This window comes from Delphinapterus leucas, chromosome 4 (genome assembly GCF_059928025.1).
Source record: "Delphinapterus leucas isolate spDelLeu-1000000601 "Yukka" chromosome 4, BTC_Dleu_Yukka2, whole genome shotgun sequence".
Taxonomy (NCBI): domain Eukaryota; kingdom Metazoa; phylum Chordata; class Mammalia; order Artiodactyla; family Monodontidae; genus Delphinapterus; species Delphinapterus leucas.
In genome coordinates, this window is record NC_143132.1 from 84,168,096 (window position 1) to 84,195,824 (window position 27,729).

General features: G+C 40.2%; 1 protein-coding gene across 8 annotated transcripts in view; it reads left to right on the forward strand.

Moving 5' to 3' along the window:
* Positions 1-27,729, forward strand: part of MCCC1 (methylcrotonyl-CoA carboxylase subunit 1) — a 63,260-nt gene that overhangs the window by 6,586 nt on the left and 28,945 nt on the right. For 5 of the 8 annotated variants that reach the window (XR_016393064.1, XR_016393063.1, XR_016393065.1 and 2 more), the window contains 6 exons: positions 2,041-2,136; positions 14,227-14,348; positions 14,972-15,119; positions 15,207-15,328; positions 23,769-23,880; positions 25,433-25,514. Coding sequence is in view for 5 of the 8 variants with exons in the window: in XM_022571285.3 (XP_022426993.1) it covers positions 2,041-2,136; positions 14,227-14,348; positions 14,972-15,119; positions 15,207-15,328; positions 23,769-23,880; positions 25,433-25,514 (682 nt within the window). In the remaining 3 variants the exon portion in view is untranslated. The remainder of the gene's footprint in view (positions 1-2,040; positions 2,137-14,226; positions 14,349-14,971; positions 15,120-15,206; positions 15,329-23,768; positions 23,881-25,432; positions 25,515-27,729) is intronic. The other 3 variants (XM_022571305.3, XM_022571312.2, XM_089910791.1) reach the window with 2 other exon arrangements.

A 27,729-nucleotide genomic window follows, 5' to 3' on the forward strand; every position in this document is an offset into this window, starting at 1 on the left:
GCATCTTCCTCCCCTCTCTACATCCTTCTCCCTTCCCCATCTAGACAATCTCCAATTGCTGTTAATTCTGCTTCTCAAACATTTCTTTCCACTTCTTTCTGCCCTCTTCCACCTGCACCTTAAGTCAAAGCCACTGTCATCTTCGCCTGGTCAAATGCTGTATGTAGCCTTGTATGTGGTCTCCCTACTTTACCCTTGACCCCCTCCCACAATATTTTCTACACTTAAACCAGACTGATAGCTTAAAAATCAGATTTTTTCATGATACTCCTATGCTTTAAATGCTTTAAACCTTTTTATCATCCTCCAGATTATCAATAATTTAAAAGATGGATAATATTCAGTGTTGGTTAATGTGGTTAGAAATTAGGTTATTGATGGAAATGTATGTTAGTGATACCATTTCAAGGGATGATTAACCAGGAGCGATTAAAGTGTCATATCTTTCACCCAGCCCTGCAAACACTCCTCTAGATCTCTGTCCAGAGACATACTCACACATACGTGCACCTAGAGGCATGCACAAGATGCTGCCGGCATCCTTTTGCTGTTACAGCTTAAAGGTCCATGTAGAGACACCTGATTAAATGAACTATGGTACCTTCATACTGTGGGACATTATGCAGTTATTCTAAAAAAAATGAGGTAGACGCGTGTACTAGCAAGGAAAGAGCTCTCAAGACATACTGTTAGTGAAAAAAGCAATTGCAGCAGATGACTCTAGAGTTTGATCCTACTGGTGTAAAAACAAAAACTAAAACTGTTGTATGTTTATATAAATATATTCAAATAAATAGGAATGTGGATATGGAAAGGTATGTCCCAAATTGATCATAGAGGTTATATCTGGAAGGAGTTTAGAATGAGGGAGAGGGGCAATGCCAAAGGACTCCTTTGCTTCTGTATTATTGTTCACAGTCTTTAGAATGAGAATGGATTTGTGTATTGTGGAATTAAAAGTTTAAATTAAAAACACAAAAAGTCTCATCATGTGTCCCCTTGGGAGACCATCCAAAGCTTTAACCTCCCACAAGGCCCTCTGAAATCTGCATTCCCGTCTTCCAGTCACATGTCTGGTCCCTGACACCTTATTCATTGCTCCAGCCACACAAGCCTCCTTCAGTCCCTCAAATGAGCCATATTTCTTCCCACCCCAGGACCTTCGTATGTGTTGTTTTCTCTGCCAGTGAGGCTTGCCCCCATCTCCATTCCTGTTCCGAACTCCACCCCCTCCTCCTGTTTGCCTGGCCAGGTCCCAGGTCAAGGAGCCCCTTGACCTTCCCTCCCAGCCTTTCCCTGACCAGACTAAACCTGATCCTCTTCCTCTTACCTGCATTGTGTCCTCTGTTTTTCCTTCTTGGCCTTTATCACAGCTGTCGTTAAGTGTGTGAATGTATGTTTGATGTTTGTCTCTTCCTCTAGACAGAGACACTTGTCCTATTTACCGATGTATAGGCAGCTTCACCTCAAAGCATGGCACATAGTGGGCATTCAGTAAGTCTTTGAATGAATGAATGATATTGTGTATCTGGTCTGCCTCAAGGGGTGCTATGATTATATGAAAGTTTTAAGGGACAATATAAAAATAGTTCATAAATGTATAGAAGGGGTATTATCATACTCTAATAATTATATAAACTTAAGGAAACTTTTATTTCTTACTGTATACATCTGTTGTATATTTTGTCTCTTGTCAAATTGTACATTTTTGGCATTAACTACATTTAAGGTTACTATTGTTGCTAATGTTAATACTGTGACTAATGCCTCTTGCCTTCTAACCCAAGGCACTTTAATTTCACTCTGTGTGTTTTATACATAAAAGTCAAGTTTTGGTACCCTCCTCCTGTGAAAGATTCCAAACTGGCTTATTTTTGTAACACAGACATGAGCTGCTGCTTCTGTTTCTCAATTCTTGCATTGTTCTTAGGAGTCAGCGTTTTTATTTATAATAATAAGATGACCCAGCAGCAGTTCTGTATAGTGTACTAGTGTGTACCAGCTGTGTGGTCTTTTAAGCATGTAATATTCCTTCAACAGGCAGATGAAGCACATTCCATCGGCCCCGCTCCCTCACAGCAGAGCTACCTTTCTATGGAGAAAATCATTCAAGTGGCCAAGATCTCCGCTGCACAGGTAAAAGAGTCATGAAGAAATTTGCATTGCAGGGACTTCCCTGGCGGTCCATTGATTAGGATTCTGCGCTTCTAATGTAGGGGCCGCAGGTTCCATCCCTGGTTGGGGAGCTAGGATCCCACATGCCACGTAGTATGGCCCCAAAAAAGAAGAAATTTGCATAGCAAAAGGAATAAGGTTTTTTTTGTTTTTTTGTTTTTGTGGTATGCGGGCCTCTCACTGTTGTGGCCCCTCCCGCTGCGGGGCACAGGCTCCCCACGCGCAGGCTCAGCGGCCACAGCTCACGGGCCCAGCCACTCCGCGGCATGTGGGATCCTCCCGGACCGGGGCACGAACCCGCATCCCCTGCATCAGCAGGCGGACTCTCAACCACTGCGCCACCAGGGAAGCCCCAAGGAATAAGTTTTGTACAGGTTACACAAAATTGCTTATTATTTACAGAACTTGTTCTCTTTGTTTAGCTGTTTCCAAGATTTTTACATTTCATTATGGGATTGTTATTGTAAAGTAGGCGTGTCGCTTCTCACTCCTCAGCCACTCTACCGTCTTACTGAGTCCTGTGCACTTTAGATCTTTGGGGAAACAGGTGGAGGGAGGGTTTAATTACAAATTTAAATTAAGAGGGAATTCAGCTCTTCTACCTTCAGAGCCAGATCCTAGGAACATCGGATTCTTTGGGAGAAATAGGTGGTGCTCTAAATTACAAGGAAAAATAGAATCAAGAAAGAAATCCTTTTCCCTCTTGACTTCCCAGTCTCATTCTAAGGCCCCGCTCCCCGTTTTCCAATATCCCGGACTCAAAAGTTTGCTGTTACTGTATCTGTCATCCTTCAAAATAAAATAGGAACCAACTTGTGTTGAATCTTTCTTTGAAATGTCTCCAGAAGTTGTTCTTTTTAATCACACAGCCAGACCTTATGATCTCTTATCTGGATTTCTGATTCTCAGCTGGTTTCCCTACTTCTAAATCCCTTGCCCATCCAATGAGTTGTGCTAGATAGATAACTGCTAGCAGTTGTTTTTACTGCAAGACAGATGTAAGACAGATGTTTCTTAAACCCTTGTTTTATTATTATCACCTGCTTTTTTTTTTTCCTCAATAACTTCACCCCTTTCTCATCCTATTCCCCAGTGAGTAAATCTTTTGTGGTTACAAGATACAGTTCAAACTCTTCAGCCTAGCCTTTAAGAGTTTCCAGTATTTGTCAAAACTTATTTCTCATCGCCACTTGTTTCTAATGGTTGCAATGAACTTTTCTGTGTCTTTACACATCATGCTTATTTCTCTAGGCATCTGCTTATATTGTTCTGTGTGCTGGAAATGCTCTTTTCCTCCTCATATCATTCATGCATTTATTCACTCAGCAAACGTTACTTGGTCTCCTCCTTTGTGCCAGCTTCTAAGCATGTATGCAGGGACTTCCAGTGGTAAAGGATCCGCCTTCAAATGCAGGGGACACAGGTTCGATCCCTGGTTGGGGAACTAAGATGCCACATGCCATGGGGCAACTAAGCCCACACGCTCTAGAGCCCATGTGCCGCAACTATTGAGTCCACGCACTCTGGAGCCTGCACACCACAACTAGAGAGAAGCCTGAGCACCGCAACAAAAGATCCCACATGCCGCAACGAAGATCCCGCGTGCCGTAACTAAGACCTGATGCAGCCAAATAAATAAATATTTTTTTAAAAAGCATGTATGAAAAAAAAAAGAAAGCATGTATGCAGCAATGACTAACACGGTTTATACCCTATGTCTGAAGCTACACTCTTGTAGGTGAGGCAGAAAATAAATATTGTGTTGGCCCAAACGTTTGTTTGTAAGATGTTACGGAAAAACCTGAACGAACTTTTGGGCCAACCCAATATTTAAATGGGTAAAGAACTAATATAACTCGGAATGTTATAAGTGGGGGGAAGAAAATAAAGCCAGATAAGGGGGTAAAGACTGGTCAGGAAATGCTTTTAAATAGGGTGATCAGTGGAGGCCTCTTTGAAGAGGTGACACTTGAACAGGGACCTGCCTGATGAGAAGGAGCCAGCCATATGAAGCACTTGACGAGGAAGGTTCAGTCACATGGGAGGACGCTGAGATGAGTATAAACTTGTGTTCAAGGGACAAAAATATTCAGTGTGGATGGAGTGAAGGCAATGAGGGGCTGTGTCATTCAGGATCCAGTTAGTAAAACTGAAATTCCATTAGATATTTCAACAGAGGGAGATTAATTTAGGGATTAGTTCTACCAGTGTTAGAGGACTAGAAGAGAAAAAAGTATTTTGAAATTACCTAATGATAAAACTACAGATACTGATAACGACCCCTTGGGCTGAGGAAGAGGTTGGAGGAAGGACCTTCTGCAGCTCTTGCTCAGTTCTCTATGGAGGGGCCCTACCTGGCTGCAGGGAGCATAATGAGGCTGGTTCTGGAAGTTCCAAAAGAGACTAAACACGGGAACTGCTGCTGCCCAGGGTGGAAGAACAGGAAGCTTCCCTGGCTTCCAGTTTCCCTACAGTGACCCCTGCTGGTGGAACCTGATAGGAAACCAACTGGCAAGAACAGTAATTTGCAGGGCCCTGTCGCCAAACTAACTCAGTATGGAAGGTTGGGTTTGGAGCTGGAAAACCAACTGACACAGGAGGAAGGTGGTAGATGATGAAGTTGAGAGTGGTAGAGGCAGCATCATTTAGAGCATTATAGGCCTTAGTAGGGAGTTTGCATTTCATTCTAAGTAGCTATTGGAGGATTTTAAGCAGGGGAGGGAGGTGATCTGATTTATATTTTAATAAGATCATGTGGCTGCCCGTGGGGAATAGGCTAGTGGGATGGGGCAAAGGTGAGGTGGTAACAAACACAGCAGGCAGAATAATTAAGAGTCAATTGCAGTAGTCTTGCCCTTCACTGGCACTGGAATTCCTGCCTCTTACAATTACTTTCTTGACTCCAGTCACACTGATGTCTCCCTTTTCCTTTAGCATTTGCTTTCCTGTTCCAGTCATCTTTATACTTAATTAGCCATTTTCTTGTTTAACAATTTTAATGCATATCATGACTCCTCAACTCAATTGTGCTCTGTTTAAGAGAAGAACCCACAACTGAGACTTATTTTCTCTACCTCCTAACATTCCCATGACCTGGCACAGAGGGTCATTAATTTGAATTAATGAATATATGCGGTTGTTTTGTATTTATGTGTTTCTGCATCTTTGTTCTCTTCTTTAGAATCAGAGTTTCTAGACTGAACAATGTAGGCACTAATTTATACACACAGGTATTTAAAATATGCTTGTTTCTAAAGATTTTTAGTTACCATTTGGAGTAAAAGGCCCTTAGGAATCCAGGGACTTTAACATAATTGTCACTTTGTACTTATCGCATGTTTGAGCTTACATTAGACAGTACTGTTACCGCCATTTTACAAATATAAAATGCACAGGATACGTGATACCCAAAATCATCTAGTCTCACTACTCAAAGCGTGGTCCATGGCATCATTTGGTAGAAATGCAGCTTCTTAGGCCACACTCCAAGCCCACTGTAATTTACATTTTTATGCATAATTTGCATTTTTTCAAGGCCCTCAGGTGCTTTGAAAGCAAAACTCATCTCATCATTGAAAGAGAAAGAATTAAACAAAAGTATCCTGACTCTCAGCCCTATTACCTATGTCTTTAAGTAACGACTATAGCAAATTTATGATATGTTAATTCTGGAGAATTTGTGAACTCTGTCTCTCTGGATTAGTATTATGTTAGATGTTATGTTAATAACACAAACAATGAGAAAAGGGTAAATAATTTTCACACATTTTGCCTGGATATTCAAGATTTGAGGTGACTTGCAACATTACAGATAGTGGTTAAGACTAAGATAAAAGCAAAAAATAAGTAATATGGGACTATTATTGGGGCATAGTGGTTGGAATTAAGTCAGAAAACTTAGGCCAAGGAAAGCTTCTTTAGTTCTTCCTGGCAGCCCTGATCAAAAAGGAAATTTGGTGGGTTACAATTTACAGGGCTCTTTAATAAGAGGATATTTATCAATTAAGGGAGCAAACCTTGCCCTCACTTTGACTTGGAAGTAGAATCATATTGATCCTTCTAATAAAGCAGCGGTCCCCAGCCTTTTTTGACACCAGGGACTGGTTTCGTGGAAGACGATTTTTCCACAGACCGGGTGCAGGGTAGGGAGATGGTTTGGGGATGATTCAAGCACATTACATTTATTGTGTACTTTATTTCTATTATTATTACATTGTAATATATAATAAAATAATTATACAACTCACCATAATGCAAAATCAGTGGGAGTCCTGAGCTTGTTTTCACTTGCCACTCACCAATAGGGGTTTTTTGGTTTCTTTGGATTTTTAAAAATTTATTTATTTATTTAGTTTTGGCTGCGTTGGGTCTTCGTTGCTGTGTGGGCTTTCTCTAGTTGCGGTGAACAGGGGCTTCTCTTTCATTGCGGTGGCTTCTCTTGTTGCGGAGCACGGGCTCTAGGTGCAAGGGCTTCAGTAGTTGTGGCACACGGGCTCAGTAGTTGTGGCGCATGGGCTTAGTTAATCCGCGGCATGTGGGATCTTCCCGGACCAGGGCTCGAAACTGCGTCCCCTGCATTGGCAGGTGGATTCTTAACCACTGTGCCACAAGGGAAGCCCACTGGTAGGGTTTTAATATGAGTCTGCAAGCAATTGATTTATTATGGTCTCTCTACAGTCAAACCTCTCTGCTGATGATAATCTGTATTTGCAGCCACTCCCCAGCTAGATGCCTCGCATGCGCAGTTCACAGTAGGGTTCGAACTCCCATGAGACTCTAATGCTGATGCTGATCTGACAGGAGGTGGAGCTCAGGCAGTAACATGAGCAATGGGGAGTGGCTGTAAATACAGATGAAGCTTTGCTCGCTGGCCCCCCGCTCACCTCCTGCTGTGCAGCCTGGTTCCTAACAGGCCATGGACTGGTACCAGTCTGTGACCCAGGGGTTAGGGACCCCTATAATAAAGGACATTGAATGACATGTGCATAGTGATTTTGAAAGAAGTTTGCCAAAAATGTAGAATTCTTTTTTTATATACAAATATAATTTTCAAAGGGTATGTTCCATTTACAGTTATTACAAAATATTGGCTATATTCTCCATGTTGTACAATATATTCTTGTAGCTTATTTTATACATAATAGTTTATACCTCTTAATCTCCTATCCAAATTTTGCGCCTTCTGTTTTCCCTCTCCCCACTGGTAACCACTAGTTTGTTCTCTATATCTGTGAGTCTGCTTGTTTGTTTTTTGGGCCATACAGCACAGCTTATGGGATCTTAGTTGCCCAATCAGGGATCGAACCCGGGCTCCTGGCAGTGAGAGCACCAAGTCCTAACCACTGGACCACCAGGGAATTCCCTGCTTCTTTTTTGTTATATTTGCTAGTTTGTTGTATTTTTTAGATTTCCTCATATAAGTGATATCATAAAGTGTTTGTCTTTCTCTGTCTGACTTATTTCACTTAACATAATGCTCTCCAAGTCCATCCATGTTGCTGCAGATGGCAAATTTTCATTCTTTTTTATGGCCAAGTAGTATTCCATTGTATATACCACATCTTCTGTATCCAATCATCTATTGATGGGCACTTACGTTGCTTCCAGATCTTGGCAATTGTAAATAATGCTGCTGTGAACATTGGGGTGCATATATCTTTTCAAATTAGTGTCTTTATTTTTTTTAGATATATACCTGGGAGTGGAATTGCTGGGTCATATGGTAGTTCAATGTTTAGTTTTTTGAGAAACCTCCATACTGTTTTCCACAGTGGCTGCACCAATTTACATTCCCACCAACAGTGTACAGGTGTTCCCTTTTCTCCATATCCTCACCAACATTTGTTATTTCTGTTCTTTTTGATGGTAGCCATTCTGACAGTTGTGAGGTGATATCTCATTGTGGTTTTTATTTGCATTTCCCTGATGATTAGTGATGTTGAGCATCTTTTCATGTGCCTGTTGGCCATCTGCATTTCCTCTTTGGAAAAATGTCTTTGCAGTTCTTCTGCCCATTTTTTAATTGGGTTGTTTGTTTTTTTGATGTTGAGTTGTATGAGCTGTTTATATATGTTGGATATTCATCACTTATCAGTCATATCATTTGCAAACATTTTCTCCCATTCAATAGGTTGTCTTTTAGTTTTGGCAATGGTTTCCTTTGCTGTGTAAAAGCTTTTAAGTTTAATTTGGTTCCATTTGTTTATTTTTGCTTTTATTTCCTTTACTTTAGGAAATGAATCAAAAAAAATATTGCTGCAATTTATGTCAAAGAGTGTTCTGCCTGTGTTTTCCTCTAGGAGTTTTATAGTATCTGGTCTTACATTTAGGTCTTTAATCCATTTTGAGTTTATTTTTGTATATGGTGTTAGAGAATGTTCTAATTTTATTCTTTTACATGTAGGTGTCCAGTTTTCCCACCACTTATTGAAGAGACTGTCTTTTCTCCATTGTATATTCTTGCCTCTTTGTCGTAGATTGATTGACAAGTGTGTGGGGTTTTTTTCTGGGCTCTCTATCCTGTTCCATTGATCTGTGTGTCTCTTTTTGTGCCAGTACCATACTGCTTTGACTACTGTAGCTCTGTAGTATAGTCTGAAGTCAGGGAGCATGATTCCTCTAGCTCTGTTCTTTCTCAAGTTTGTTTTGGCTATTTGGGGTCTTTTGTGTTTCCATGTAGACTTCTAAATGTGGCCATTTTAACATAGGCGTTTTTGTAGATGCTAGAGTAAAATTTACACTTGAGCTAAATTTCTGGTGATTTGCCTGGTAACATAGCTGTATTGAGAGAATCTAAAAGATGTAATGGTAATCATGCTCATTAGGCTAGTCCTCTCGACAGTTTTCTCAGGCCTTCTCTGGCTGGGAAAGAGGTAGTAGTAGTAAGTGCTGGCTGAAGATTAGAATCACTGAGGAGCCTTTTAAAGAGAATGTTGATATAGTACTGTGGGAGGGGCCTAAAGTCACCTGGAAGGGAGCTTTATGCTCTCTGGTGGAAAGCTAGTGCTTATTTTTTGAGCTGAGTGTTGTCTACACAGGTGTATTCAGTTTATGAAAACTATGTTTATAAAAGCTGTATACTTATAATGTGCACTTTTTTGTAAGTATATTATTCTTTAGTGAAAAGCTTTTGCCAGACCTCACTTATTCCCTTAGTTATCTGGATTAGCTTCTGAACATGAATGTTATGTAAAAGTGCTCCAGTTTCACCAGGAATGAATAACTTTGTTTGAGATGTTTCAAAATCACTGACAAATAACTTTAATGAATATAGCAAGTTATTTAACTAAATACTGGTCATCTATGTGGGTGACCAAAAGGAAATCCAAATGTCATAAGAATCACAGATTGGGGTAGGAAATTCTTGGTAATAAGAATTTGAAAAAAAAAAAAAAAAGAGTTTTTGAGGGAGTTCCCTGGTGGTCCAATGGTTAGGATTCCAGACTTAAACTGCCGGGGGCCCAGGTTTGATCCCTGGTCAGGGAACTAAGATCTTGCAAGCCACGCAACGCGGCCAAAAATTTAAAAATGTTAAAAAAAAAAAAAAAAGAATTTGAAGAGTATGGCTTGTCCCCTCCACCACGGAAAGGACACATCTCATTTTTGCTGAAGACAGAGCTAATAACAACAACAACAACTTTGGACCTGTGCATATGCTTGAACAAGCACAGAGCAGAATAGACATAAACTAAAAACATGGAAGAAATTATTTTGGCAGAGATTTAAGGGTAGGAGATGATGCCAGTTTTCTGTCTTTATTGTTAAAGGCATATTAGTCCTATGGGATGAACAATCTAAACAGGCTTACAATCCTGTGATCCACCAGGGTGAATTGGCAGCTAGATACATGCCTGATGGCTTGGAATTAGCCCGCTGGTAATAGAAGTGTTATTAGATTTCCTTTTTTTTTTTTTTTTTTTTGCCGTACGCGGACCTCTCACTGTTGTGGCCTCTCCCGTTGCGGAGCACAGGCTCCGGATGCACAGGCTCAGCAGCCATGGCTCACGGGCCTAACCGCTCCGCGGCATGTGGGATCTTCCCGGACCGGGGCACGAACCCGTGTCTCCTGCATCGGCAGGCGGACTCTCAACCACTGCGCCACCAGGGAAGCCCTAGATTTCCTTTTTAATCCATTCAAATGCTCGAGGATACTGTGGTTTGGATATATTAAAGTGTTCACCCTAAGAGAAATTAGTTAAACTTCTTGAGGCCATTCCCATAATGTGTTTGAATATTATTTTTTGCAAGGAGACAGCAGCTTTTCTTCTTAGTTATGAAGGGAGAGTATTTATCTAGTTAATCAGGGTTCTGTCAAATTAAGTATCTGTTCGAAAAGAAAGGAGTCTAGCAACCAACACTTTGAAAATGAAATTAAGGAAACAGTTACATTTGTAATAACATCAAAGAAAATCAAATACTTAGTAATAAAGTTAGCAAAAGCAATTCAAGACCTATGTACTGAAAACTATAAAACGTTGCTGAGAAAAATTAATGAAGACTTGTACATGCATGTTTATAACAGCATTACTCATAATAGCCAGAAACTGGGAAAAATCCAAATTAATAAAAAACAAAATATGATATATCCATACAATCTGTAAACAAATGTGCTATATTCATCCATGTTGTGGCATGCATCAGTATTTCATTTTTCGTTTGAGGATGAGCCACAGAAAATTATGCTAAGTTTAAGAAGCCATACATATAAGGCTACGGACTATATGGTTCCATTGTGTGAGACTTCTAAAAGAGGCGAAATTAGAGAGAGAAAAAGCAGGTCAGTAGTTGCCTGGTTCTGTGAGCAAGGATTGATCATTTATGCACATGGGTACATAGGAACTTCTGGTAGAAGTGTTCTAAAACTGGATTGTATTTATAGTCCAGTTATAGCACAATTGTATAAATTTGCTAAATTCATCAAATTGGAAATGAGTGAATGTTATGCATTGTAAAGCATACCTTTAAAAAAGCTGTTAAAAAACCAGGGAGGACTGGGATGTAGACCTGTTTTACTTTGCCTAATATAAATAGTATATGACATTTCATGAAAAATGACTAAAATTAAACTTTGGTTTAAAAAGAGCAAAACTCCAGGCTGACATCAAAATGTGATTATTTAGCATTTTATTCACTATCTAGCATTTTGCTGTTTGCTGTCACTAAGATGTGGGTTTTTCTATTCACATGAGTTTCCCAGACATCTGAAGCTTACTGCTTTTATTTTGAAATGTTCTTTGGACATAACTCTTTTGAAATAGGGTTGGATACGCTTTTTATTTTTACATTCACTTGGTTAAAATTAAACATACTTAATTATTATTTTAAAAGAACAAAAATGCCCTCAGAACTATTGAAGTTGGAGAGTTGCCTTATTCCTCACTAAACCATTTAAGCTTTTTTGCTTTCCTCTGTTTCCTCCCTTTTCACTGTCGGCATGTTTCTCTTAGCAGTCTTGCTGTCATTCAGTTACTGATTTTCCTCTTCCGTGGCCTAGAAAGCCAAGTAAATAAATTTCTTAAAACTCTGAGTAAGTTGCAAGTGATGAGGTTAAGATATGAGGGGGGTCCTCTTTCACTGAAGTATATATAGACTCCAGTACTCTATGAACTTTTGTTTGCTTCTTAGCTTTTTTTTTGGAAAGGTAGCATCGGCAGATAGTGACCTGAAGCTAAATGAGTTAATATCATTCTAGGGTGCTCTTTTCAGCTTTTGGATATGTGGTTTCAGTTCTAGGCCAGCTTTATATGGAGACACTGCAAACAACCACCCACTCCCCTTACCACTCTGAAGCCCTTTACTCCTGCTTGCTGATATTACTTGACATTTCATGTATATTGGGCTGGCCAAAAGTTTCATTCGGTTTTTTCTGTAAGGTGGCTCTAGTAGCACTTAGTTGTCTTTAACTTCATTTGAAACAATTTTGTGAGATTGTATGTGACAGCTGTCATATCAGCGTGCATTTGAAAAAGATTTATCGGGCTTCCCTGGTGGCGCAGTGGTTGAGAACCTGCCTGCCGATGCAGGGGACACGGGTTCATGCCCCAGTCTGGGAAGATCCCACATGCTGAGGAGTGGCTAGGCCCGTGAGCCATGGCCGCTGGGCCTGCGCGTCCGGAGCCTGTGCTTCGCAACGGGAGAGGCCACAACAGTGAGAGGCCTGCATACCGCAAAAAAAAAAAAAAAAAATAAATAAATAAAATAATAAATAAAAAAGACTTATCAAAATTGCTGAATTTTTGTGTAGCCATTTTAATACTGAAGATGGAAGAAAAATAGCAACATTTTCGGCATATTATGCTTTATTATTTCAAGAAAGGTAAAAACGCAACTGAAACGCAAAAAAAAAGATTTGTGCAGTGTATGGAGAAGGTGCTGTGACTGATCGAACATGTCAAAAGTGGTTTGCGAAACTTTGTGCTGGAGATTTCTCGCTGGACGATGCTCCATTGTCGGGTAGACCAGTTAAAGTTGATAGCGATCAAATCGAGACATTAATTGAGAACAATCAACAGTATACCATGCGGGAGACAGCCGTCATACTCAAAATATCCTAATCAAGCGTTGAAAATCATTCACACCAGCTTGCTTATGTTAATCGCTTTGATGTTTGGGTTCCACATAAGTTAAGCAAAAAAAAATATTTTCGCATGTGATTCTCTACCTAAACATAACGAAAATGTTCAGTTTTTAAAACAAATTGTGACGGGTGATGAAAAGTGGATACTGTACAATAATGTGGAACGGAAGAGATCGTGGGGCAAGTGAAATGAACCACCACCAACCACACCAAAGGCCGGTCTTCATCCAAAGAAGGTGATGTTGTATATATGGTGGGGTTGGAAGAGAGTCCTCTATTATGAGCTCCTTCTGGAAAACCAAACGAGTAATTCCAACAAGTACTGCTCCCAATTAGACCAACTAAAAGCAGCACTCGATGAAAAGCGTCCAGAATTAGTCAACAGAAAACGCATAATCTTCTGTCAGAATAACGCAAGACCGCATGTTTCTTTGTTGACCAGGCAAAAACTGTTACAGCTTGGCTGGGAAGTTCTGATTTATCCACCATATTCACCAGACATTGCACCTTCGGATTTCCATTTATTTTAGTCTTTACAAAATTCTCTTAATGGAAAAAATTTCAATTCCCTGGAAGACTGTAAAAGGCACCTGGAACAGTTCTTTGCTCAAAAAGATAAAAAGTTTTGGGAAGATGGAATTATGAAGTTGCCTGAAAAATGGCAGAAGGTAGTGGAACAAAAGGGTGAATACGTTGTTCAATGAAGTTCATGGTGAAAATGAAAAATGTGTCTTTTATTTTTACTTAAAAACCAAAGGCACTTTTTGGCCAACCCAATACCTAAAAGAATTTAAAGCAGGAACTCAAACAGGTATTTGAACACCAGTGTTCATAGTGGCATTATTCACAATAGCCAAAAGATGGAAACAATCCACACGTCCATCAACAGGTGAATGGATGAACAAAATGTGGAATATACCTGCAGTGGATCATTATTCAGCCATAAAAAGTAATGAAATTGTGATACATGGATCAACCTTGAAAAACATCATGCTAAATAAAATAAGCCAGAGACAAATGGACAAATATTGTATGATTCCACTTTTATCAGGTACGGAGAATAGGCAGATTCATAGAGATGGCAAGTAAAATAGAGGTTATCGGGGAATGGGGAATTACTATTTAATAGTAATAGAGTTTCTTTGGGGGATGATGGATGATGGTAATGGTTGCACAAGTTTGTGAATGTACTTAATGCCACTGAGCTATACACTGAACAGTGGTTAAAATGGTAAATTTGATGTGTATATTACCATAATGAAAAGAAATATAGATATTTCTGGTTTGGGTAAGGCTTTAGAACTTTAGTATTAAAGTTCTAAAGAAACCCCTCTTTAGAAACATATTCTGATAGAGACCATAGTATACCTATCACCAGTATAGGGAGAGGCCTCCCCAGAGGAAGATTCCATCACCTGCATCAGAGTCTGCCAGGGGAGCACTAGAAGGTTTATCCTTTCATTTCTCCTTTCTAGGCTATCCATCCGGGATATGGTTTTCTCTCAGAAAACATGGAATTTGCCGAACTGTGTAAGCAAGAAGGAATTATTTTTATAGGTCCTCCTTCATCAGCAATTAGAGACATGGGTATAAAGAGGTATGAGTTTATATCTTTTTTTTTTTTTTTTTTTGCGGTATGCGGGCCTCTCACTGTTGTGGCCTCTCCCGTTGCGGAGCACAGGCTCAGCGGCCATGGCTCACAGGCCCAGCCACTCCGCGGCATGTGGGATCTTCCCGGACCAGGGCACGAACCCGTGTCCCCTGCATCGGCAGGCGGACTCTCAACCACTGCGCACCAGGGAAGCCCAAGTTTATATCTTTTAAATACAGCCATAGGAAGACTAATTGAAATGGTTTGTTTTAACTATAATAGACATGTTAATTATACCCTTTTGTCATCATAGGCAAAAGTTATTTATTTGCCACTACAGTGAGTTACAGAAAATATTCAACTAATTAGTGTTTCTAATCAATATGTTAATCAGTTTTGGGGGATTAAAAACAAGGTGAGATGAGCTACCACATGAAAACTGGATTGAGAAAACTAATAGATATTTTAACATTTGTATTAATATTTGTTGTCTCAGACTATAGTCCTTTTACCTATGGAATGTTTTATTTTTAAACTTCCATTGTATTTTATAGACTAGGAAGTATTTGTGTTTCTCTTGTATGAAATAATCCATAGATTTAGGACATCTTGGTTTTTTTATTCTAAAGCACAGCCAAATCCATCATGGCTGCTGCTGGAGTGCCTGTTGTGGAAGGTTATCACGGTGAGGACCAATCAGACCAATGCCTGAAAGAGCATGCTAGGAGAATCGGTTACCCCGTCATGATTAAAGCCATCCGTGGTGGAGGAGGAAAAGTAAGATTGCGCATGCTCGTGTTTTCCATTTTGGGCTATCTAATTTGTTTTACTTATGTTGTAGTCGTAACTATCTTTCCATATTAGGGTATGAGGATCATTAGATCCGAAAAAGAATTTCAAGAGCAATTAGAATCAGCGCGGAGAGAAGCTAAGAAGTCTTTCAATGATGATGTGATGCTGATTGAGAAGTTTGTGGACACACCAAGGTGGGTTCAGCTTTTTTTTCTGACTCAAAAATTTTTTAATTAATTAATTTTTGGCTGCGTTGGGTCTTCGTTGCTGTGCGTGGGCTTTTCTCTAGTTGCGGCAAGCGGGGGCTACCCTTCGTTTTGGTGCACGGGCTTCTCGTTGCAGTGGCTTCTCTTGTTGCGGAGCACGGGCTCTAGGCGCCCGGGCTTCAGTAGTGGTGGCATGTGGGCTCAGTAGTTGTGGCTTGCGGGCTCCAGAGCTCAGGCTCAGTAGTTGTGGCGCACGGACGTAGTTGCTCTGTGGCATGTGAGATCTTCCCGGACCAGCGATCGAACCCGTGTCCTCTGCACTGGCAGGCGGATTCTTAACCACTGCGCCACCAGGGAAGTCCTCAATTCATTTCTTGTTGATGGAATTTAGAGTCTTTTCAAAAAAAAAAAAAATTCTTGTAAGAAACTAAGCTCTATCTTACAGATAAAGCATCATTTGAGATGCTCAGAAAATGCTAATAGTTAGCCAAATTGAATTGTAAGTGATATGTTAACAAATATACTAATAGCTCATCCTTATATTGCACTTAACCATGTGCCAGGTTCTAAGTATTTTACATATACTAGGTAGTAATCTTGCTATCCTTCTATTTCTAGTCTAATTCCTGCAACAATCCCATTAGGTGGACCCTGTTCCCATTTTTCAGGTGAAAATACTGAGCAACAGAGTGGTCATCTGACTTGCCTGACGTCTCCCAGCTGGGAAGTGGTGAAGCTGGGATTTGAATACAGGCAGTTTGACTCCAGAATTCACACTCTTAAGTGACCACACTGAACTGCTTCTCTGGGTACCACTATAGCAGATACTATGTGGATTTCTAATTTATCTTATTATCAGGAATTTTATTTTCATGTGTATTGCTTAAAATAAGATATTGATTATAAAAGTTTATTGTTTCATAGATTTTGTGTTAAATACACACACACACACACACACACACACACACACACACACACACACACACACACACACACCTGTAAGTCAAGTGACTTTATAGAGAAAAATTCATTTGGGGACCATGACCAGAGAGAGATTTACCTTGAAGGTAATGAACTAAAGCTTCAGGCCCTTCTCTTGCATGAACCTCTTTGAAGAACCTGTACCCAATTTTGTACTCATCTTAAAGTGGGCTCCCAAATTGTTTTTGTTTCAAGCCCTACAAAACTTAGAACTGTCCCTGAGCATGGCACAGTAATTAAATTCATTTAGAACGTGATAGTTAAAAAAAAGAGCACAACGTATGCCACCTATTAGTGGGAAATAAGGCAAAAATGGAGGAAGTTCTAAGGTGAATTGAAGGTTCCTTTCCACAGTAGCTTTCAGAAAAGGATAGGCTAACTACCCTCATTGGCATACTCTTGAGTTAAAATTGTTGTGGAGACATCAGCCAGCTATGTCAGTGACTGTGACTCAACGCCTGCAACATTTTTGAAGATGTAGATTCTTTACTTGTGAAATGTTAGCTAAATATTACCTCACATTGTAATTTATACTCTCAATACCTGGGAAGCTCCTGGGAATCAAGGACCTGGTAGTTTCTTTCTTTTTATTTTCCCATATATATTACCTGGCATTATTTTCTTCATGATAGGCATCAGTAATATTTTTTTAAACATAGAAATAATATGAATACATTACAAACTTGGAAAGTACAAGAGATGGAAAACCAAGTCAGTCATAAGCTCATTCTCCTAATATAAGTATTAGCATTTCTACATATTTCTCTTCTGTGTTTCCTAGTAATAACATTTCAATATCATGATAATCACTATTTTATATTCTGCTAAGTAATTATCTGTTGAGTTAATGGAGTACCAGAAGATTGTCAGGGTGGTGCTGATAACTGAGAAAAGTAGAAATCAAGATGTATTATATAATAAATCTGATCAGAACTATTGAGCTTATCTGAAAGGTTGGGATAGATAACAATCTTCAAAGTGTACTATTTTAGAGAATTTAAAAAAAATCAGATTCCTTCCTCACTTCATATTCAGTGCACATTCTAGAGGGATTAAAAATGTGGGAGGGTATCATGATCCCTGTTACAGATGGAGAGGCAGGGCCAGAAGGTGAAGTATCGACCAGTTCTCAGAGTCACGTCTGCCTGCTGATGCCTGTCTGGCTGCTCCAGGGCCTCCAGTAACTGACCTTGTATAGCACCTTCATGAGCAGAAGACTCAGATCCAGCTCCTGACCTAACACACACATGAATCATGAGACCAGGACCCATTTCCCAGGCATGTGACCTGGACAGTTGCACAGGGCCCTAAGCTCGGAAGGGTCCATATTTGGTTTAATACCCCATGGAGGCATTTTTAAATTCTTAATAACATTTTAAAAGGGGCCCTGCATTTTCATTTTGCAGTGGATCCATAAATTATGTAATGGGTCCTGCATGTGACTTTGGACGAGAAAAGGAACAGATGAGATGAGGAGATCTGGCTGGGGAAGCCACAGAGGAAGCAGAGGCCAGGGATTGTGAGGGCCCTCTCTTTTCGGTTCTCAGCAGATCCCTCCATCCCCTGCTTTGAAAGGAAACAATGGCTCCTGCTTAAGAGGCTTAACCTCGCCAGCCTTTTGGGTCAAGCAGATTCTGCATATGAGTCATATCATATGATATTTGTCTTTCTCTGTCTGACTTCACTTCGTATGATGGTCTCCAGTTTCATCCATGTTGCTGCAGATGGCATTGTTTCGTTCTTTTTGGTGGCTGAGTGATGTTCCATTGATACATGTACCGCATCTTCTTTGTCCATTCGTCTGTTGATGGACATTTGGGTTGCTTCCATGTCCTGGCTATTGTAAACAGCACTACAGTGAACACTGGGGTGCATGTATCCTTTGAACCATGTTTTTCTCTGGATATATGCCCAAGAGTAGGATTGCTGGATCGAATGGTAGCTCCATTTTTAGCTTCTTGGGGAGCCTCCATGCTGTTCTCCATAGTGGTTGTGCCAGTTTACATTCCCACCAATAGTGCGGGAGGGCTCCCTTTCCTCCACACCTTCTCTAGCAGTTACTGTTTGTGGATTTTTTGATGATGGCCGCTCTGACCGGGGTGAGGTGATGCCTCATTGTAGTTTTGATTTGCATTTCTCAATTGCACTGTTTTTATGTGAAAAAGAAATGGGACTTTTTTTTTTTTTTAACCTTTGGGTAAAACCTATAGGGAGGTCTATTTTAGTTAGATCTTTGTAACACAGCAGGTGAGGGAAAGTTTTGCGAACGTTTTTAAAGACAGTTGAGCGAGGGGGAGATGTTTCCAGAGGGTTGTGGAGTCTCCTCTGGGCCGAACCCTGGCAGCCACGCAGGCCACTCCTGCTCTGTCCAGTGGAAGACTGGCTACTGCATGTTCATCTTACTGATAAAACTTCTAGGAGGCAAATATTTGTCAAAGCCAATGCCATGGGGCTTCCCTGGTGGCACAGTGGTGAAGAATCCGTCTGCCAATGCGCGGGACACGGGTTCAAGCCCTGGTCCAGGAAGATCCCACATGCCGCGGAGCAACTAAGCCCGTGTGCCACAACTACTGAGCCTGCGCTCTAGAGCCCATGAGCCACAACTACTGAGCCCACGTGCCACAACTACTGAAGCCCACACGCCTAGAGCCCGTGCTCCACAACAAGAGAAGCCACTGCAATGAGAAGCCCACGCACCTCAACGAAGGGTAGCCCTCACTTGCGGCAACTAGAGAAAAGCCCATGCACAGCAACAAAGACCCAACGCAGCCAATAAATAAATAAAGAAAGAAATAAAATCTATTTTAAAAAACTGTGAATAGGAAAATAAAAACTTTAGAACTCTTAGAAAATATCAAGGCATTCCTACTAGAAACCAGCTGCATCTGTCCATCTAGCCAGACCCCAGCAGTGGCTGAATTGGAGTGACTGGGATTTGATGTACTTCTTGGTTCTCAGACACTGTGCTCCAGAATCTCTAAGTTAGATAAAGCAACACAGAAAAGGATCATCAGAAAAAGGAAAATAACAAGGGTAATTTGACAACCACAGAAATCCTAACAGAACACAGATCCTCAATGAGCTTCCCTTGTAAACAACCAAAGGAAAGTGTTTCCAACTTCTGAGAAGTCAGGAAAGAGCTATGTTGTGCTCCTGGTGTGGCCCCCGTATGTTCACTTCAGAACCTAGAGTTCCTGCTCTAGTGCCTTCTTCCCTGGAGCAGCTAAAGGATAAGGGAGAGTCAGTGGACGTGGTAAAGTTTTACAATTGGAATTTGAAAAACAAACAGCTCAGCTCCAACATGCAAAGAGCATAGAAGTTGTTACTCACACCCAAAAAGCAAGTAAAAATCTGAACAAAATAAAAATCAATGAATTTTAGACCCATCAGAGAACTGAGGCCACAAGGTAAACCACCACCCTGAAATCTGGGCAGGCAAGTGAAGACAGCAAATCACAGCCAAGATCAGCTAACCTGGAGCAGAAGCTGCAGGAGCCATAAACTGATAGGGACACTTAAATGGGAATTTTGACAAATTACTAGAGGCTGCGTGTGGACTAGCTTGATGGTGAGGGCCCAGTGTTAGGGGGAACCCCAAATTTTCATAGATTTTTCCTCCAAGGACACCACCAAGTTCTCAAAGTGAAAATCCAAGAAAAATTCCCTCACATTTTGGGGCAGGAGGAGGAAAAAAGAAACCATTCTGAAATAGACCCAGAGCTGTCTGTTCTCCCTACCAAAGGCCAGCACTCTAAGGGAAACTTTGCCAGAGCCTTTTCTGTCCCGGGGGAAGGGCAGTTAGCCAACTCTAGTCTTCCTGTTTCACGTAAGGGAAGAAAAAAAAAAAGTTAATAAACACTTCTGAGGCACACAGGGACTCAGACCCACTGAAAGACCGGGATTTAATCCTAAGATTATAGAATGCTTTCCCTCGCCCACACCCTACTGCCATGTCACCAGGGCTCCTATACAATAACCAGGTTACAACCGAAAGAGCTGCAAGACACAGACTCTGATTAAGGAGTTCTTAGGGAAACCCAAAGACAAAAGGAGAAAAAACAAAACAAGGACACTAGAGGGAACTGAAGCCTCTGGCACCTGTAGCTACTGCAGACATTAAACACAGCCTGCCTCCTAGCCAGGCTAACATAAAATCTCACATGAAAGTTTTGTTCACCTCAGTTCCTGTTCTGTGACACATTAGGCCTGGCATTTAACCAAAAAAAATTACAGGGCGTGCTAAAAGACAAGAAAAGCATGGTCTGAAGAGAAAAAGCAAGCATCAGAACCAGACTGAAATATGACACAAATTTTGGAATTATCAGGTTTAGAATTTAAAGTAACTAATATGTTAAGGGCCCTAATGGAGCAGTAGGTGACATGCAAGAACATATGGGTAATGTAAGCAGAGAGATGGAAACTCTAAGAAAAAAAATCAAAAGAAAATGCCAGGAATCAGAAACGTTGTAACAGAAATGAGGAATGCATTTGATGGACTCAGGGTAGACTGGACACAGCTGAGAAAAGAAACAGTGACCTTGAACTTATGTCAGTGGAAACTTCCCAAATTGAAATGCAAAGAGAAATAATGAAAACAAACAAACAGAACATAATATCTGAGAATTGTGGGACAATTTTAAAAGGTGTAATATATGCATCATTTGAATACTACAAGGGGAAGAAAGAAAGAGGCAGGAGAAATATTTGAAGTAATAATGGCCAAGATATTTCCAAAATTAATGACATACACCAAATTATAGAACCAGGAAGTTCAGGGTATACCAAAAGCAGGATAAATGTCAAAAAATTTTTGAATCATATTAATACTGCAGGAAACCAAAGACAAAAAAAGTCTTGAAAAAAGCTACAAGGGAAAAACACCTTATCTATAGAGGAGCAAGGATAAGAAATACGTCAGACATAGCTAGTAGAAAGCAGCCACATAGCACAGTGAGTTCAGCTCAGTGCTTTGTGACCACCTAGAGAGGTGGGATAGGGAGGGTGGGACAGAGAAGCAAGAGGGAGGAGATATGGGGATATATGTATATGTATAGCTGTACACTTTGTTGTACAGCAGAAACCTACACACCACTGTAAAGCAATTATACTCCAATAAAAATGTTAAAAAAAAAAAGAAAAAGAAGAAGAGGGCTTCCCTGGTGGCGCAGTGGTTGGGAGTCCGCCTGACGATGCAGGGGACACGGGTTCGTGCCCCGGTCCAGGACGATCCCACATGCCGCGGAGCGGCTGGGCCCGTGAGCCATGGCCGCTGAGCCTGCGCGTCCAGAGACTGTGCTCCGCAACGGGAGAGGCCACAGCAGTGAGAGGCCCGCGTACCGCAAAAAAAAAAAAAAATTAAAATAAAAAAAAAAAAAAAGAAGAATAGTGGGTCGTGAACAAATTAAAAAAAAAAAAAGAAATACACCAGACTTAAGAATAGAGTGGACTGTTGAAATAAACACTGCATATTTTCAAGCAAAAAAAAAGAATAGAGTGGAGTAAAATATTTGTAAAGGGTTGAAAGAAAAAAAATCAACCTATAAATTCTGTGTCCGGTGAAATTAATCCTTCACACTTGAAGGAGAAATAAGGACTTCCTCAGACAAGCAAAAATTGAGGGATTTTGTCACCAGTAGACTTGCTTTACAAGAAATGGTTAAGTTCTTCAGGGAGAAGGAAAATGATGCAGGTCAGAAACTTGGATCTCTTTAAAGAAAGGAAGAGTGATTGAGAAAGAATAAACAAAGGCAAAATAAAATCTCTTGGTTTTCTTATTCTTAATTGATCTCACAGATAAGTTTATTCAAAATAATAATAGCAAGAATGTGTTTGGTGTTAGTAGCTTAAGGGTAAGTAAAAATAGGAGGAAAGATCGAGGAAGCACATCCAAAAGGAAGAAGTCAGCTCCTATTATTTTGTCAAGAGAATATGTTGGACAAGTTGGGAAATTTTTAAATGGAACATTCAGTAGAAATGATATATCAAGAAAAAAAATTCTTCCAAGTGGTTTAATGAAGTGTTTCATGAGGTAAACAGAAAGGAAGAGAAATGAGCCACTGTGCTGAAATAGTACATTTATAAGACTTTATGGGTTTTTTAAAAAATTTCTTCTATGTTTGACAATTTTTATTTTAAAAACTCAACAGAGGGCTTCCCTGGTGGCGCAGTGGTTGAGAGTCCGCCTGCCGATGCAGGGGACACGGGTTCGTGCCCCGGTCCGGGAAGATCCCACATACCACGGAGCGGCTGGGCCCGTGAGCCACAACTACTGAGCCTGCGCGTCTGGAGCCTGTGCTCCGCAACAAGAGAGGCCGCGATAGTGAGAGACCTGCGCACCGCAATGAAGAGTGGCCCCCGCTTGCCACAACTAGAGAAAGCCCTCGCACAGAAACGAAGACCCAACACAGCAAAAATAAATAAATTAATTAATAAACTCCTACCCCCAACATCTTCAAAAAAAAAAAAACTCAACAGAAAAAAATGTTTGCTGGTCACTCATTTCTGTATTATGGTGGTGAATGTGTGAGGTGATCTACAGTGTGAACATATTAAAATGAATCTCCTGAGAAGAATGCTTTCATGTTCACCAAATGGCCTGTGTTACCCTTATTTTCTTAAGTGTTATGTGCATTTACTCTTTCTCTTTTTTAAAAAAATAAAGTTATTTATTTATTTATTTTTGGCTGTGTTGGGTGTTCGTTGCTGCACACGGGCTTTTCTCTAGTTGCGGTGCGCAGGCTTCTCATTGCAGTGGCTTCTCTTGTTGTGGAGCACGGGCTCTGGGCACACGGGCTTCAGTAATTGTGGCATGAGGGCTCAGTAGTTGTGGCGCACGGGCTCTAGAGCGCAGGCTCGGTAGTTGTGGCGCATGGGCTTAGTTGCTCTGCGGCATGTGGGATCTGCCTGGACCAGGGCTCAAACCCATGTCCCCTGCATTGGCAGGCAGATTCTTAACCACTGTGCCACCAGGGAAGTCCTGCATTTACTCTTAATATGATTTCTGATAATTTTACTATTTTACACTCAACATTAAAGTTCCTTATCTTGTTTTTTATGATTTAATGTTAGTATATTCTTAAAAAACGAATGATCCATATAAATTTATTTCTTAACCTTTCTATGGATGAGCCATTATAATTTCCAGTCTGCCTTAGTTTATAAAATCTGACTGTAAGAGTTGCTTTTTAAAAATCCCCTGATCATAAAAATATGTTTTCATTGACTTTTTGAGGATACATGAATTGTGACTGTAACTTGTAATTCTGATGTATTCAGATTTATCAGTCTTTTCCTTGACAGTTTGTACTTGTGACTTGCCCCTACTGTGAGGTCATAAATATGGTCTCCAGTGTTTTCTGTCTTTTTTCTCACTCATTTCATATATATAATTTTTTTTTCTTGAATGTTCAACCTACAAATGGAAACTTCTCATTGGGTTTTTAAATAGGCATGTGGAAGTCCAGGTGTTTGGTGACCACCATGGCAATGCTGTGTACTTGTTTGAAAGAGACTGTAGTGTACAGAGGAGACATCAGAAGATCATTGAGGAGGCCCCAGGGGTAAGGATCTTGTAAAGAAATTTGTCAACTTCTGTATATTGTAAATCTCAGTCACTGACTTTTGGGTCAGAAATCTGTGAAGATAGTATTCCCCCAAAGTCCTGCTGAACAACCATTCCCCAGTAGTAATACAGCCTCACTGCAGTGTTGGGGATGAGGAAGGGTTGATATTCTGGGGCTGCCATACTGAGGGCGCACTAAGACCATGATCCTTCTGGGTGGTATCTGGGAAAATCTGCTCTGATCCAAGTAGTATCTGACTTACAGTGAACAGCTACCATTTCCATGCAGATTTTAAATTGTAATTAACTAGCGTGTTTGAGGAATGGAATGGTCTTGTTCATTGAATGTATTTTTTATGAAGAACATTCTTTTAACTGGTGTTTCAGATGTTCCTATATTAGTCATCTTCCGAACTTGAAGGTTATGCTGTATAGAGGAGAGATTTGGATTTGCTCTTATTTGGCCACTTTTGCCCCCTTATAATTGTTTACATCTGAGTCTACCTCTTGATTGACTCAGGTCGTCACCCGGGTCAAGGCCTACTCCTAGGATTACCTATTTTCAGATTCACATTTCTTTGGAATCTGCTACTGCCGTAGGCCTCTTGTCCAAAGTTATATGCATGTTTTTTTCAATATGTATTTCTAAAAGGTCAGAGATCTAAGGTTTCTTATTAATCAGTTAGTTATTCTCATACTGTATTCAAAATTCAGTTTCTGTTGCAGAGTATATTATACTGTCTGAAGTAAATGTCAACAATAATTTCAATAAAGCCTTATTTTCAAGCAGTGATTGCTTAAATAAAAATCTGTAGAGAGCTATTTAACAGTGTTAAAAGGCTTTGCCTACTTATTGATATACATTTTATGAACCTTTTTTTTTTGGCCGCGCCATGCATGGCACATGGGATCTTATTTCCCTGCGCCCCCTGCAATGGAAGTGCGAAATCTTAACCACTGGACCGCCAGGGAAGTCCCTGAACCTTTCTTATTAACTTGTAATCTCAACATTTACCATTATTCCAAGATAATTATTGGGCATATGACCTAGATTGCTTTATCATCTTGAAACAAATAGAGATTCAAAGTTTTTGTATTGATATATGTAATTTTAAGTGGACATATGATCATGAGAGTTATTTTGGGGAATTCTGTGGCAGTCCGGTGGTTAGGACTAAGTGCTTTCACTGTTGTGGGCCTGGGTTCCATCCCTGGTTGGGGATCTAAGATCCTGCAAGCCGCACAGCACGGCCAAAAAAAAAGAAAAGAAAAGATAGTCATTTTGTAGGTACAAGGGACAGAGATAAGTCATTATGCTAAGTAATATCTGCAATTCATAGAAATTACTAACAGAATCATTAAACTTTGGTATAGGGACAGTTGAACTGTGGTATAAGACAGTATTTCATGCTGAAATGTACAACGTTAGATATTTATCCTTATCTGTTTAATGCAATATTTGATACCTAGAAATGTACTATTGAATCTTAATGGAAACTTCGAGTAGAACAAAGTACTAATGGAAATTTATTTCAAATATCTTTTCATAGCCTGGTATTAAACCTGAAGTAAGAAAAAAGCTCGGAGAAGCTGCGGTCAGAGCCGCTAAAGCTGTAAATTATGTTGGCGCAGGTATGTCACGATTGGCTTCTAACAGAGGAGGAGGAAAATTCATTTGTGTTTTGAAAGGCAAACGAAACATACAGCTTTGAAATCATTGGCTTTCAAACTTTTTTGACTATATCCACATTAAGAAGTACATTTTACGTTGAGAACCAGGATGTAAACGTGTTTATGTTTATATACATGTATAGTGGGGGAAAAACGTCACTAAACAGTACTTAGCCTAATTCTGTATAATGCTATTGGATATTTTCTATCCTATTTTGAAATAAAACCGCTAAAATGATTTTTTTGCATTTTTCAAAATTAGTAAACGTAAATGTTTTAGAGCAGTTTTAGGTTCACAGCACAATTGAGCGGCAAGTTCAAAGAGTTCCCACACCCCCTGTCCCCCCGCAACATAGCCTCCCCCACTGTCGACATCCTGCACCAGAGCAGTGCTTTTGTTACAACTGATGAACCTACATGGACACATCATTATCACCCAGAGTCCATAGTTTACATTAGGGTTCACTCTTGATGTTGTACATTCTGTGAGTTTGGAGAAATATATAATGACACGTGTCCAACATGTATCCACCATTGTAATATCTTACAGAATAGTCTCAGTGCCGTAAATATGCTCTTCATTCCTCCCTGCCTCCAACCCCTGACAACCACTGATCTTTTTATTGCTTCTATAGTTTTGTCTTTTCTAAAATGTTACATAGTTGGAATCATACAGTGTATAGCCTTTTCAGGATGGCTTCTTTCACTTAGTAATATGTATTTAAGTTTCCTCCATATCTTTTCATGGCTTGATAGCTCATTTCTGTTTAGTGTTGAATAATATTCCATTGTCTGGATGTACCACAGTTTACTTATCTTCTGACCTACTGAAGGACATCCAAGTTTGGTAATTATAAATAAAGCTACTATAAACATCTGTGTACAGGGTTTTGTGTAGACACAGCTTCAAGTCATTTGGGAAAATACCCAGGAGTGTGATTGCTGGATCACATGGTAAGCGTATGTTTAGTTTTGTAAGAAGCTGCCAAACTGTTCCAAAGTGGCTGTACCATTTTGCATTCCCACCAGCAATGAATGAGAGCTCCTGTTGCTTCACATCCTCGCCAGCACTTGGTGTTGTCAGTGTTTTGGATTTTGGCCCTTCCAAAAGGTGTGTAGCGGTATCTCAGTGTTTTAATTTGCATTTTCCTGATAACATATGATATGGAGCATCTTCTCATATGCTTACTTGCCATCTGTATGTCTTTGGTGAGCTGTCTCTTCAGGTCTTTGCCCATATTTTTTTTTTAATTAATTAATTTATTTATTTATTTTTGGCTGTGTTGGGTCTTCGTTTCTGTGCGAGGGCTTTCTCTAGTTGCAGCGAGCGGGGGCCCCTCTTCACCGCCGTGCGCGGGCCTCTCGCTGTTGCGGCCTCTCTTGTTGCGGAGCACAGGCTCCAGACGCGCAGACTCAGTAGTTGTGGCTCACGGGCCTAGTTGCTCCGCGGCATGTGGGATCTTCCCAGACCAGGGCTCAAACCCGTGTCCCTTGCATTGGCAGGCAGATTCTCAACCACTGTGCCACCAGGGAAGCCCTGCCCATTTTTTAATTGGGTTGTTTGCTTTCTTATTTTCGAGCTTTAAGGTTTCTTTATATATTAGATAACAGTCCTTCATCAGATGTACCTTTTGCAAATATTTTCTCTCAGCCTGTGGCTAGTTTTTGCATTCTGTTGACATTGTCTTTCGCCAAGCAGAAGTTTTTAATTTTAGTGAAGTCCAGTTTATCAATTATTTTTTTTCATGGATCATGCCTTTGCTGTTGTATCTAAAAGGACATCACCATGCTCAAGGTCAACTAGGTTTTTTCCTGTGTCGTCTTCTAGGAGTTTTATGGTTTTGTGTTTTACATTTAGGTCTTTGAACCATTTTGAGTTAATTTTTGTAAGGTCTGTGTTGAGATTTTTTTTGCATGTATTTGCCCAGTTGTTCCAGCACCGTTTCTTGAAAAGACTGTTTTTTCTCCATTGTATTGCCTTTGCTCCTTTTTCAAAGGTCAGTTGTCTATATTTATGTGGGTCTATTTCTGGACTCTCTATTCTGTTACACTGATCTATTTGTTCTCTCACTGGTACTTCACTGTTTTGATTACTGTAGCTTTATAGTAAGTCTTGAATTCAGATAGTGTCAGTCTTCCCATTTTGTCATTTTGTCAGACTGAGTTGGTTATTCGG